Source organism: Centropristis striata, chromosome 3, assembly GCF_030273125.1.
Source record: "Centropristis striata isolate RG_2023a ecotype Rhode Island chromosome 3, C.striata_1.0, whole genome shotgun sequence".
Lineage (NCBI taxonomy): Eukaryota > Metazoa > Chordata > Actinopteri > Perciformes > Serranidae > Centropristis > Centropristis striata.
Window position 1 is genome coordinate 9262271 of NC_081519.1, and position 14719 is coordinate 9276989.

Genomic DNA, 14719 nt, shown 5'->3' on the forward strand with positions numbered 1-14719 from the left:
CACTGGTGGGGGCTTGGACGCAGGTTCAAGCCCCCTCTTCAGCCAGTGAATACCTGTGGGGTGGACATCGAGGTGGTGCCAAGTTATAAGTATCCTCGATAAGAAGTTGGACTGGTCCTAAACATAGACGGTCTCTACAAAAAGGGGCAGAGCCGCCTATTTTTCTTAAGGAACACAGAGATGCAAGGTGGTTGGACAGACTGGTCTAAAGAGCTGGTTCTGTGGTTGGAGCCAGGTTGGACACACTGGAGGAGGTGGTGGAGAGATGCACTGTCAAGACGTTCAAGGCCATCCTGAAATACCTGGATCATCCGCTACACAAAACCTTTATGGACCAAAAAAACAGCAGTGGACGGCTCCTCTCTCTCCGTTGCAGGACAGAGAGATAAAAAAAGATCCTCCGCTCCTACAGCCATCAAGCTGTCTTATTCTTCCAGAGATTCTACCAGACTAACTAATTTACCCTCGGGGATAAATAAAGTAATTTAGATTTATATATATATATATATATATATATAAAACTAATCATTTATAATTTTCTTATAAATTTGTCACAGGGGCCACAGCAGGGGCCGAGGGCTTCTTCACAGAGGCTCCTGTGAACCGCCACTGCTCTCAACCGTCTGATTTTCTGGGGAAACTCACGATTTCATTGCAGAAAAGGGAGAAGCCTTTTCTCCTGATTTATAACAAATTTTCCTTATGAAAACCTGTTTCTGGCACTGTGCAGCGTAAGTTTACTGCGTTACACCTTATCCACTGGGAAGTGTAACTGTATTATTATTGGCCGGCACCATTTAGTTTTGAAAAGGAATGCATGAATAAATTAATGCAATGGAGCCATCAAAGTGATAAAAGTACACCACCAAACTCCAGAGGTTTATGATAGAAAGGTTTATGATTCAAGGTTTATGAGAAAGCTGTTACAAACCAGGAAAAGTCTGGCAGAAACTATTTTTTTAAAGGCGTAGAGATTGTTTTTTTGTTTTTTTTTGTATTACCTGTTCTTACATCATAAAGGAGAGAAAACACTTTAGATCAGACTTAGAAAATAGATCACCAGATTTTGCCACATGCCTCTCAGGGCTCCACGTTATATAGGGTGGGTAAAATAAAAAGTTGATGCTTCATTATAGTTATTCAAAATATTTTTATTGAGTAGAAAATGTATTTCAAACTGTATATCATCATTAAAAGAGGTCTCAAGAAATTAAAGTCCAAACTCCAAACAAACGTATTTGTTCTCAAGAGAAAGCTTTGTTCATTTAAAAATGTAAACAGGAAAATATAGCTTGTAATCTGTTCATGTCTGTCAGTGTTTTAAACACTCAGTGCCATTTTTTCTGGAAATACCCCCAAAACATCAGCCTGAATACAAGACATAACGTCAGCCTGTAACAGACAACGAAGCTGTAAAAAAGTCACACATGTTGGGTATTTAAATCTGTCTCATATAGGCTACATTATTGAAGGTGCAGTATGTGATTCTGGAGAAGGTTGTCAAATAATTGGGTTAGTAGGACGGAACATCAATGTAAAGCATCAGTATTAACAATCTGGGAATGAGCAGACAACTCCTTTTACAGAATTGCATACTGCACCTTTACAGGAATACTTCACATGTAACATGATATATTAATGACTCACCCTGTGTTACCTTTAATTCTTAAAGAAAACTTTTATTCTTGCATGCCTCCAAGGAAAACAAGAAAATAAATTAGATACATTAAAGTAAATGGAGTAATAGTCGTATTTTCACTTATTCCAATCACATGCATTTCACTAAAACCTTACTATGTAAAATACTTTCATTATAAACTGTCTCGCGCCTGCACAAGTGTTTTTAAATAGTATTATTTTAGCAAAAATGCGTGTGTTAGGGAGAAGGGAGTATACGACTAGATAAATGAGACTTGGATTATATTGCAAAAGTTGTATGAGAAATTGTAAACAGGTACTCAATTCATCAAGGATTTACTCTGTTTTGCAGACAATGTTTTCTTCAAGTATTCCATGTAACACCGGGTGAGTAATTGATCATTTTGCAAGTGAATCACCTTTAAAATGGCTTTTGATTGCATTTCCAGTTATGGGTCCTTCATGAATACATCTCAGAGGTGAGTTCTTGAGATTTAAAAAGTTCTTCATGTGGGCACTGCTTTGGGCTTCAGAAACATTCTGCTGTGCCAGTAGTCTGGATTGTCAAAAGATCTGTCGGCACCTGCAGGTTCCCCCACCGTGACTCCAGCTCGCACTTTTACATACGGCTCAAACCCGGATCGATGTGGCCCCATGCCCCCGACCGCTCCCTCCCCCTCCTTCTGCAGATTGTGGTACACCACCGTGTCTCCAGGCTGCAGTGCAGCAAAGGAGTCCATGTCCTCATACTCATAAGCCTCCTCCTCGTCCTCGTCCCTTCCCTCTACCTTCAGCTCCTTCCTGTCTCTGAGAGCTTGACGCAGCTTCGGCTGTCTGTTGGTGTAGTGATAGTTACTGTCTTCCACATATTCATCTTCCTCTTCTTTCTCCTCCACCTCCGTCCTCGCTGGTGTCGGAGGAGGGTCAGGCGCTGGAGGGCTTTCATCTTTCTCACTGCCCCTGATGTCCATGTATTCATATTCGACTTCATTAGATCCCTGCTGCTCTGAATCGGAGTTGTTACTGCTCCTCGTGTGACCTCCCCTGACCTCTACATACGGCATGGTGTCGCTTGAGCAGGCTGTTGCTTGTGACGATACCGAGGAGGTGCGCTTCATGTTTGGCTTCAGCCACTGGCTGCTGTGCCGGGTCGGGACAGGTGTTACACTCGTCTGCTTGTTCATGTACTCATATTCTTCTTCATCTGGGTCATCCAAGAGGTTTGACGAGTGAGACTTGGCCATCCTGCCGGGAGCGGCTCGAGATGAGGAAAGTAGGGTCTCTGAAATTTTTTTAAAAAATTGATAAAGTTAATGAATTCTCAATGACATGTTCATATCATATCTTATATATGCACAATGGTTTCTTTGACATCCCCTGAAATATGACTGTTCTAAACCAATTCATTAATGTTGAGGCACAAAAGAACAGGGTTTGTGTTAAAAATAACTTCTTCCCTTTGTTACTACTAAACATGGTGGCGTAGGAGACATACAAGGTGATGTGTTTATTTGAAAGTAAAAGTTCAAACAACAAGTTGACTTGTACTTTCAAACAGGACACAAACAATAGTGTCCTGGGTCAAAGTCCTGTATTTGTCCATGTCCCTGCCCTAATAACCTTGGCAGAGTTTTTTATCTACTGCGTCACCTGCTCCTGTCATAACAACCATGGCCACTAGAGGTCGCCACCTGAAATCAAATAAACAGTTGTGTGGGTTTCCTATGAATTTCAGTGCAATATTTTTTGCAGGTATACCTATGAACAGCGGATAAGAGCAGCCTGATGAAGTGAGGTTTGAATAAGAACGATGTGTTAGGTAGTAAGCATTAAGAAAATATTAATTAACTAATATTAATATTAGAATTAACCCCGGTGCATAGATAGCCTGGCTGATGCCAGACTATATCACAAACGAGATATAGTCTGGAGACCACCTATTCATTATTCCGTAGAGGCGTGGTTTACGATCGTCCAGAGCCGTTTATTGGGTGCTACAAATGTCTATCATAAGCGTCTGGACCGATCGTATACTTATACCAGGTGACGTATGAAAAGCGACAGAAATTCGACAAGGAAGCATCAAGAAAGAAGACGACTGATGTTTACACGATGGTGCCGCATCATTAGCCATTTGTGCAAAATATATATGAAGGAAGAAGGACGCTCCACACTCAGACATGCACACTCTTCAGACATATATTTTATATATGAAGGCAATCAATGGCGAGACGACCATAACGACCGGGGTCTTGCTAAACCCCATTAGCTTATCCACTAATGGGGCTAGTTGGTAGATTAGGCTTTTGCCAAATCCTGTTGGAAGCAAGGCTAAGCTTTTTGGTGGTGATAAAGGAGTGTAAAGCCCATTGTTGTTCTTCTTTTAAAATAAACTTTCGCTCTAAACTATCTAGAACACTGTCTACAGCTAGATCGAAAGAGAGCTTCACGTCTGCTGCAGCCATGTTGGATTCATAAGCAAACTACAAGCTTCCATCTGAATAGTACGCGTCACCGTCTTGCAGTCCCTCCCCGTTCTGTGATTGGATGCCAAAAGCAGGACTAAGAATCGGCCATGGACACCATGCCGCCTTCAAAACGAAATCGAGCAAGCAAGGCAGCATGGGTATACCCAGGCTAGTGCATAAACCCATTTTCATTTAAAGTACAGTCATGGAAAAAGTTATTAGACCACCCTTGTTTTCTCTAATAAATTGTTCATTTTAATGCCTGGTACAACTAAAGGTACATTTGTTTGGACAATATAATAACAACAAGAATAGCTCATAAGAGTTTAATTAAACAGCTAATATATAGCCATTTTCCATGGTTTCCTTGATAATAATAACCAACATCTTTATCAAGAAAAACATGGAAAATTGCTAGATATCAGCTCTTAAATTAAACTCTTACGGTGTGTTCAGACCGGACACGTAGCGAATATTTCGCGCGACAAGATTACATACAAAGTCAATGCAAACACGCGAATAGACGCAAATTTTTGCCGGCGGCGCGAATCGCGGGTTTCGCGCGACGCGAATGCCGCGATTGACGCGAATGTCGCGGCGCGAATGAAACAACGCGAATTCGCGTGAGTTCAATAAATTCAACTTTGGCGAAATATTCGCGTGACGCTGTGTCGGGACAGCCTATCAGCGTTGAGATTCTGGACAACAGTGACGTCATGCATCCCGGGAACCCGTCTATTCCGGAAAAATGGAGGAGAAACTTATTGTTGCGGTCTGTGGGCTTCCCGAGCAACCGGAACCATAAAGATCTTGCCTGGAGGAGGGTGAGTGAAGTCACCGGTCTGCCTGGTAAGTTGTGACAATGTGATTTCAGCTATCTGTTGTGTCATGGTTGATGACAGAATGAAATGGAGGGAATTATTTGGCGCTAAATAGTCTTGGGCGAAAATTCGCGAGTTATTTACTCGCAAGAGTGACGCGAGTAAATTCAACTACTAACGCTAGTAACGCGACGCGAAAATTCGCTACGCGTCTGGTCTGAACACACGGTTATGAGCTATTTTTGTTATCATTATATTTGTCCAAACAAATGTTCCTTTAGTTGTACCAGGCATTAAAGTGAACAAGAAATTGAAGAAAACAAGGGTGGTCTAAAAATGACACAATGTAATTTCAATAGAAAACAACATAAATAAGGCAGTCACCTCTCTCTGGGCTGTCTCCAGGAAGCACGTATCCATACTGGTCCTCTTCCTCGATTTCTGGTGATGGAGTCTCTGGTGGACCTCCAGACGAGCTGTCCCTCTGCGACATGTAGGCGCTGTCCTCGCGCTGACGTCGCCTCTTCAGGCTCCCTGACAGAGAAAAGTCCTCACTGATCTCCAGCTCCACTGCTGTGCCGCAGCCCTCCGAGCTCTCGGACACAGTGCGGGCTGAGTTTAGTCGAGAGCGTGACTGCCACATGGCCTACATGAGACAACACAAACAGGCCTGCATTAGTAAAATAGCAAGAGTAGGAATGTCGAATCGGATGATGTTGATAATATCTTTTATTTTTTAAAGATTCTTTTTTTGGCATTGTGCTGCTTTATTAGATAGAGACAGATAGAAAGGGGGAGACAGAGGGGAAGACATGCAGCAATGGGGCCTCAGGCCGTATTCGAACCCGGGTCTGCCGCAGCAAGGACTCAGCCTTAATGGTACGCACTCTACCAGTGTGAGCCACCAGGACGCCCGATAATATCTTTAAATAGTTTTTCACACACATATATTTGCATGCAGAAATACAACACAGTTTTAGTTACCTGTCCTGGGTTGTCAACACCTGGAGTCATAGGCAGGTAACCAGCCACGTTTGATGGATTCAAAGTCACCTTTACAAGAAAAGACAAGACCGAGATTAAGTTCCAGGACGTGACAGAAAAGACATCTCTATGGAAATAAATCTCTATGGAAAGACATCTCTATGGAAGCCCATTTCTGGCAATGTGTTGAAAAAAAAATGGCCATAAAATTGACAGAAAGAGACATCTCTTACTCTGTTGTGAGTTTCCATCCTGGAGAGGCGACTGTGGCTCCTGGCGGGTGACAGGTAGTGGGGGGCTGGAGTCAAACCATCGACCACTACCTCCTCCTCCTTCACCAGCTCAATGTCCAGATCGTCCAGGTCGTCCAGATCTGCACTCCGCTGGGCGAGTTCATCCGGAGCTGAGTCCTGTTGGCTGCAGTCCTCCTGGTGGAATATAGTGAGACATAAATAAGCATATTGCATGTGTGGTTATACTTAAGCCACAGCTACTTTATGTCGCCAGTAGCCTTAAAAAACAAGTGCTGCTACTGACTCGCGCGACCTAAAAGCACGGTCACTCAGTTTGTGAGGGCGGCCAGCTCTAGGCAGATTTAAACAAATGCTACACTCCTTCTATTTCTTAATGACGGATTTAACTGAACTCTGTGCGATGTCCAGTGAGTTAGTTGGACATTTTTTTGTTGCCATCTCCTGACTTATACTTTTCAATTGTCTTTTCTGAGTTGCTTGGAGTGTTATTTTTTCTTTATGTTGCAATTGTAGCAGGAATGGCGATGAGACTGGACCTCTCAGACACTTTGTATGTCCTAATGGCCCTTATACTTAACCCATGGCACTTACTCTTGTGCTGTTTTTTGACTTCATGTTTGCTTGTTTTGTATAAACTCTCAAATGTAGAATTGTAGATTAAAACACAGCCTTTCTTACTTTGATGACCAGGTAGCGAGGCGGGTCTCTAGCCATCCTGGTGAATTCATTTGCCAGCTCTTTGAACGTTGGACGGACATTCTCATCGATCATCCAACCTGCAGGTTAAAAACAAGAGTTTGCCATTCAATTCTGAACTAATACTCAATAAAGACCATCTGTTTGTATTACTGCTGCTATTTTGTATTTCTGTCCAGATGTAAAAGAAGGATGGACAACACTCACACTTGACCATGACCATGTAGACGTCAATTGTGCAGATTTGAGGCTGGGACAGACGCTCGCCCTTCTCCAGCAGATCAGGAACATCCTGCGGACGCATCGTGGTGTACGGCTCTGCCCCGTATGACATCATCTCCCATACCGTCACACCTGAATGAAGGTGACAGGTTAGCATGGCATGAAACAGAACCTCCGGCACATGTAAAACATCCATACTACGACCAAATCATTGACGTGTAAGCTGGTTCACAACTCACCGTAGCTCCAGACGTCGCTCTGATGTGTGTATCTGCGGAACAAGATGCTCTCTAAGGCCATCCATTTGATTGGTGTCTGCAGATGTAAATAGAGAATGTTACTTTGATGAAAATGACAGAATAAGAGTTCAGTGCATGTGAGTCAACAGAAGCAGAGTGCAAAAATATATTCATGTCAAAGTCTTGGTAAATGGACTTTGATCACAATACTGAGTATCTTTACTGATGGGCTACGGACCTTGACCTCATTGTAAAAGTACTTCTTGTCGTCTGGGTACAGTAGATCTGCAATGCCGTAATCTGAGATCTGGGCGGTGTAATTATTCTTCAAGAGTATGTTTCTGGCGGCAAGGTTCCTGTGGACCATCCTGTTCTCCTCGAGGTAATACATACCCTGATGAGAGAGGACAACAGTGTCTTTAGGTGTTTTGGATACCACTTTAAGAAACCAGACAGCATCTAAAAAACAAGTCTCAACACACAAAAACAAAAAAAGGGTTGGTCCCTTACCTTTGCGATTTGAACACACCAGTTGAGCAGCCTCTGCGGGCTGAGTTTGTTCTTGCAGTTCCTGACGTGCTCCAGCAGGGATCCCTGACTGCTGAGCTGGGTGACGAGCTGCAGGCTGGCTCCGGGACAGATGCCCAGGGTCCTGACAACGTTAATGTGGTCCATGCTTCCAATGGTCATCATGTGCTGCAGTGGACATGTAGAATAAATCATTATGGAGTTTTAAAAGAAATATTAACCTGTCAATCTGGATTTAAAGGAATACTCCGAATGCAAATCTTAAATCCTTAAGAAAATGAATCTTTTAAAAAGGATTTAAGATTGACATCAAATTGCCCTCTCTCGAGCCAGTATTTGTTTTGTCTGTTCTGGACTATGAGTCTAATACACTAGTGAAAACATCATTTATTTATCATTATATTCCCTTTCTCCCAATAGGTCTCCTTAAATCCTCCCCACTGCTCCTTTCAGAATCAAATATTCACTTCTTTTGCTCAGAAAACTTTGCAGATCACTTATTCATGAAGACTCCACAGTGAAGGGAAAGATTTAACAATAAATCCACATAAACCTCTCACATTTCTCAAGCTACTGCAACATAATAGACTTCTCTGTATGTTCAATAAATTGCAAATAAATAATACTCAAATTGCCAATAAATAGTGGATTTCACTGAAGGGCAAGAATCTTATAGAAAGAAACATTATACAGGGGTTATGATAAAACATGTTGCGATAACGTAAGCAGGCGATATATTATGATTTTTAAAGTAATTTACAGAAAACTCTTATAGTATGAGTTTGCATAACATCTGAATAAAAAAGTTACATTTTTAATGCAATTAGAAGAGTGGGATCTGCAGGAGTGATTTGAGAAGTTTCTATAGAAGAGTTGCCAGTTGTATACTTTTTTATTTATTTTGCATGACTCTGGGAACCCAAAGAAAGGCAAGCACCAAGCTATAAATCTTTCAGTGCCACTTTTTCACGAAAGCTGTTTTTCTTTAAGTCATATTTTCGTACATCAGTCAGCTCATAGAAAGTCTGCCGTCCGGCGCGATCATGAATCGTCTTTATGGCCACAGGAAGCTTCACTGTGTCGCCCTCTGGGATCCAGATGCCCTGTGAGGTAACAATAAGAGACAGATTTGTTAAATGCATATCAAATGTGCATGAGTAGGATTGCATAAATCACTGGCACAATCACCATTACCTTATGGACTGAGCCAAACACTCCGTTACCCAGCAGCTTGATTTTACGCAGCTCAGTGGGCTTCAGGATCCGAGCGTGGACTTTAGCACCTTTCTCTCCAGGATCCAGAGGCTCAAAACTCTGTGGGCACACAGACCATGTGTTACCTTTAACTGAAGCATAACAGCATCATGAAGACTTCAGACTGTGACTCACCTCTCCGCTCTCCATGTATCTCCTCATGGCTCGCTTGCGACGGATGGCGAGACCTCGGCGGTACAGAACAGTGAGCACGAAAACGGAGAATGAAACAAAGAGAAGGGCGATCACTCCCAGCACGATGGCTGTGGTCGCTTGTCTGATGAAAGAAGAAGAGATAGAAGAGATGCCATGATTTGATGATGGATATGTTTAAACTAAGAAAACAACAAAAACAAACAAACAAAAAAGATTGAGAAGAGAAACTAACCCAGTAAGGTACCGTGATGAAATCCCACAGTCTTCGATTCCTGGGCCGAAGCACCTAAACACACAAAAGATTTTACTTTTTTTTTTACATGAACACTATCATGAATGATGTAGTGACCTAATTGGGTAGTAATGGATTACATGTAATCAGGATTACATAATTGCAAAAGTGCAATGAGATTGTAGTAACATTTTCAAGGATTACTTGATTACAAAACATATGGCAATATTAACATTATAAAACCTTTTCTCATGCTAATGAATGCAATAAATCATGAAAAGTGCATCTGACACACTAGCCCTTGATTTAAAAAGCAACAGCAACAAAATCTTCCACAAAAGAAAGAACTGAAGAATTCCCAAAGCACATCTGTCGTTTGACCTGTTTTTCTAAGGGTCATTTAATTTGACCAAATGCTGACAACACAAAATGCATTTTATTTGCAATGAAAATGTTATAAGATGTTTAAAGAGAAAAAATATATATTGGATTTGAAAAATATTACTCAATTTCTTGCAACTGCATCCATTTCCTTTTCATAAAAGGTGCAGTATTTTATTCAATATTCAAAATATCCCAAAAGTAATCAGATTATATGACCTATTTTGTAATCCAATGGATTGAGTAACTGATAACAAAAAATGCCACATAATTTGTATTCGGTAACTGACTACATTTCAAAGTAATCTGACCCAAACCCTGCGTATGAAAACACATGCTCTGCACATTTCTTACCCTTCGGTGCAGTTGACGTGGCACGGTTCACAGAGGCCTTTTTTGTTGGCGAATTTATTATAGATGATGCCCTCCTCATCAGGAAAGCCTTGAGGACATGAGGAGACACAGTGAGGACCGTCCTGCATGGTGGCACAGGCTACACACTCATCCGCTCCCTTTAAAGACAGACGGACGGTTTAGTTAGTGGCAATATGATAAAGAAACAAGTAATGACAAAATAAAATGAATTAATTTCCGAACAATCATAGAGAAAATGGACTAAAAAGTGTTTAGAATATAATTTATTTCCCTTTAATATTATACTTTTTTTTCAATATATTTTGAATTATTTATTTACTTACTACTATTTTTTTTTCTTCTTCTCTCAAATATAACAAATGTTGATATTGATGGTTATGCTATGTTTTGTCTTGTTTTATTTATATTGCGTGGTAAAAATGAGTTCATATCATTGTGAACAAGGTACATGTATGGGTCAATAATGAGTCATTAAATAAAAAGTAATTTAACCCTCCTCTTATGTTGTGGGTCAAATTGACCCATTTCAAAGTTAAAAGTATTTTTTAGAAAAATAAAACAAATAAAAAATGTAAAATAAAAAAACAAAACAAAAAACAAAACAATGTCATGACTGTCATGTAAAACCATTGTATTTTATATGTAGGTCTTTCCAGTGTACATATAAAAAGTTTTAACATGCATTTTTTATGAAAAACGAGTGAATTATCCTCATTGAACCATGATCAGTGAGAGGTAAGTAACACCATTGCATTAGATATTGATTGAAATGGTTAGTAATGGAGTTATTAATGAAATGTAAACAATGTTTATTGGGATTTTTTTGTTTCTGACACTTTTGGATAATTAAACATGCCCCGGGTTATTGCTGTTCCTGAAAAAACGAACATAACAGGAGAGTTAAAATATATGATGTGATGCGCTTTTCTAGATGTGTTTGAAAGGTAAGATAGTCGAAGAGATTTGAGTTCACTGCACAGGATTTAATGCACAAAACGTCGGATTCGTTTCTCATGCAGCAGAATGAATACAAGTACAAAGATGTTGAGGATATTTATACAGTCGTGGCTCACTGCCAGATATTTTGGGTACATTGACAGCCGCTTCACATCATGCTTACATGGTAAAGTTGTCAACACACGTAATATATTACTCTGGTGTGGTCATCTTATATCAACCTGTTAACATAGCTGAAACATCTAACTCAAGTGGTCAGAGGCGCCACAAGTCTTCTTCCTCAAATACAGTACAGGCCAAAAGTTTGGACACACCTTCTCATTCAATGCGTTTTTCTTTATTTTCATGACTATTTACATTGTAGATTCTCACTGAAGGCATCAAAACTATGAATGAACACATAGGGAATTATGTGCTTAACAAAAAAAGTGTGAAATAACTGAAAACATGTCTTATATTTTAGATTCCTCAAAGTAACCACCCTTTGCTTACTAGAATATAAGACATGTTTTCAGTTATTTCACACTTTTTTGTTAAGTACATAATTCCACATGTGTTCATTAATAGTTTTGATGAATTTACAATGCCAATCCAAACTTTTGGCCTGTACTGTACATATCAAGTTTGCACTGAGCTTATGAATGAAAATGTTTAATTTATCTGCACATTATTTTTATTTAAACGGAATTTAGATTTAAATCTATCTATGAATACATGCTGAGCAGGAACATAGAAACACAGAATAACAGTATGGAGTGTAGTACATATCAGTAGGTGGCAGCAACACACACAAGGATATTACAACACAATTAAGCTGGTAGAACTTGTTTTGTGAATGTTGCTGTAAAGCACGCAGCTATTCAGCTTGTTGTTTGGCATCGGTTAGTCAGTGAAAGAAAGTGAGAGAAAGACATACTGGGCCTGTGCAGGTCTGCTTCCCCTCCTGCACCTTACAGTCCTTGTCACACGGCAAACACTCCCCTGATGGAGAAGCAAACTCCCTCCTCTCCCTGCAGTCAGAGCCAAAAGTCAATCAACATCTTTCAAAAGACTTCAGATAAGATTGAACCTCTTGGCACACAGCAAACATTACAGTCATTAAGACAAACACTGTGAATAATATTATTCATTCCATATCTTATTTTTATAAAGACTCACCCAGTTAAGAACATGCAGTCTGGCACGCACGTCCCTCCTCGGCTGTACTTCTTACAGGACACACACTGGTTGGGCCCCGGGCCCCAGCAGCCATCAGAGGAGCACAGGGGGTCGCACACATGGCCCTCACGAACTACACAGTGATGGAAGAAAATCCTTTACTCAAGTAAAAGTAATGATATACATTTAACCCTCCTGTTATGTTGCGGGTCAAATTGACCCATTTCCAAGTTAAAAAATAATAACAATTAAAAAGAAAACAGTAAAAAGTATTTTTTCCAAAAAAGAAAAAAATTGAAAATGTAAAAAAATAAATAAATTAATGTCATGTAAAACCACTGAGTTTTTATGTAGGTCTGACCAATGAACATATAAAAAATTTTAACCTGCATTTTTTAATGAAAAATTAGTGAATTATGCTCATTGAACCATGATCTATGGGAGGTAACAAATACCATTGCACTAAATATTGATTGAAATGGTTAGTAATGGAGTTATTGATGAAATATAAACAGCCATTTCTCAACTTATTCTAAAATCGAAACCCTCCACCTGTTCGCTCGATCCACTTCCCACTACTCTCGTCAGAACTTGCCTTCCTTCCCTTGCTCCCCTCATCACCAACATCATCCATTCTTCACTTACTTCTGGAACTGTCCCCCTCTCACTAAAAACAGCTACTGTCACACCCATTCTGAAAAAACCTGGCCTGGATCCCACAAATTTTAATAATCTGCGTCCCATCTCCAATCTACCATTCATCTCAAAAATCCTCGAAAAATCTGTTGCCTCTCAATTACACAACCACCTTACCACCAACATTATCTACGAGCAGTTTCAATCCGGTTTCCGTCCCCTCCACAGCACCGAAACAGCACTCCTCAAAATCACAAATGACCTTCTCATAGCCTCTGATTCTGGTTTACTCTCCATACTCATCCTTCTTGATCTCACAGCCGCTTTTGACACCATCTCACACAACACCCTCCTGGACAGACTTTCATCCATAGGCATTACACACACACCCCTCGCCTGGTTCACTTCCTACCTTTCCTGCCGCACACAATTCATCCAACTGAAATCCCACAAGTCCCACACTTTCCCTGTTCCTGCCGGTGTGCCCCAGGGATCTGTCCTGGGGCCCCTCCTCTTCATTATCTACTTACTCCCTCTCGGTCAGATTTTCCGCAAACATAACATACTTTTCCACTGCTACGCGGATGACACCCAGCTCTACCTCTCTACCAAACCCTCCTCATCCCTTCCACCGACCTCCCTTACCCTCTGTCTTCAAGAAATTCATTCTTGGTTCTCATCCAACTTCCTCAAACTTAACAGCTCTAAAACTGAAGTCCTCCTGGTAGGCACCTCTTCCACTCTCTCCAAATCTAACAGCGCCCCCATCTCCATCAACAACTCCATCGTCCCTCCCTCCCCTCAGGTTAAGAGTCTGGGTGTCATCCTCGACAGTACTCTCTCTTTTCACTCACACATCAATAACTTAACCCGGTCTGCATACTTCCACCTACGCAACATCTCTCGTCTCCGTCCCTCTCTCACTCCACACACCACTGCCATCCTCGTCCACAGTCTTGTCACCTCCCGGATTGACTACTGCAACTCCCTGCTCTTTGGTGTCCCCAACAAAACCCTCCAGAAACTGCAGCTCCTCCAGAACTCTGCCGCACGCATCATAACCCGGACTCCCACCCTTCATCACATCACCCCCATCCTGCAAGAACTCCACTGGCTTCCAATAAAACACCGGATCAACTTCAAAATACTCCTCATCACCTTCAAAGCGCTTCACAACCTGGCTCCACCATACATCTCGGACCTCCTCCACGTCTCCACTCCTGCCCGCTCACTCCGCTCCTCCTCCACCCTCCAGCTCTCTGTCCCTCCTGCCCGCCTCGTCACCATGGGCAGTAGAGCCTTCAGCCGCTCTGCTCCCCGGCTCTGGAACAATCTCCCTCCTGACCTCCGCACCATTGACTCTTTGCCACTTTTCAAATCCAGACTCAAAACTCATCTGTTCAGACAAGCATACACCACCTAGTCACCCACTCACCATCTCAATACTGTTCGATGTTTTATTTTGTTGCCACTGTTTTTAAATTATTTTATGCTTTTTTGTAAAGTGACCTTGGGTGTTTTGAAAGGCGCTTATAAATAAAATGGATTATTATTATTATTATTAACGTTTATTGGGATTTTTTAGTTTCTGACACTTTTGGATAATTAAACATGCCGCGAGTCAAACTGACCCACGAACATTATTGCTGTTCCTGAGAAACAAACATAAGAGGAGGGTTAAATACATTCAAAACCTTATGTACTAGTAAAAGTATTAAGT

General features: G+C 41.1%; 1 protein-coding gene across 2 annotated transcripts in view; it reads right to left on the bottom strand.

Annotated features, from left to right (window-relative positions):
- Window positions 1-1130: 1130 nt before the first annotated feature.
- The window catches only part of erbb3a (erb-b2 receptor tyrosine kinase 3a), a 33861-nt gene continuing 20272 nt past the window's right edge, over window positions 1131-14719 (bottom strand). For both annotated transcript variants that reach the window (XM_059329415.1, XM_059329414.1), the window contains 16 exons: window positions 12364-12496; window positions 12122-12215; window positions 10228-10385; window positions 9493-9546; window positions 9240-9381; window positions 9045-9164; window positions 8855-8953; window positions 7833-8018; window positions 7561-7716; window positions 7323-7398; window positions 7069-7215; window positions 6844-6941; window positions 6145-6339; window positions 5912-5980; window positions 5312-5573; window positions 1131-2920 (listed from right to left, as the gene is read on the bottom strand). In XM_059329415.1, the coding sequence (XP_059185398.1) occupies window positions 2145-2920; window positions 5312-5573; window positions 5912-5980; window positions 6145-6339; window positions 6844-6941; window positions 7069-7215; window positions 7323-7398; window positions 7561-7716; window positions 7833-8018; window positions 8855-8953; window positions 9045-9164; window positions 9240-9381; window positions 9493-9546; window positions 10228-10385; window positions 12122-12215; window positions 12364-12496 (2765 nt within the window). In that variant the 3' untranslated portion in view covers window positions 1131-2144. The remainder of the gene's footprint in view (window positions 2921-5311; window positions 5574-5911; window positions 5981-6144; window positions 6340-6843; window positions 6942-7068; window positions 7216-7322; window positions 7399-7560; window positions 7717-7832; window positions 8019-8854; window positions 8954-9044; window positions 9165-9239; window positions 9382-9492; window positions 9547-10227; window positions 10386-12121; window positions 12216-12363; window positions 12497-14719) is intronic.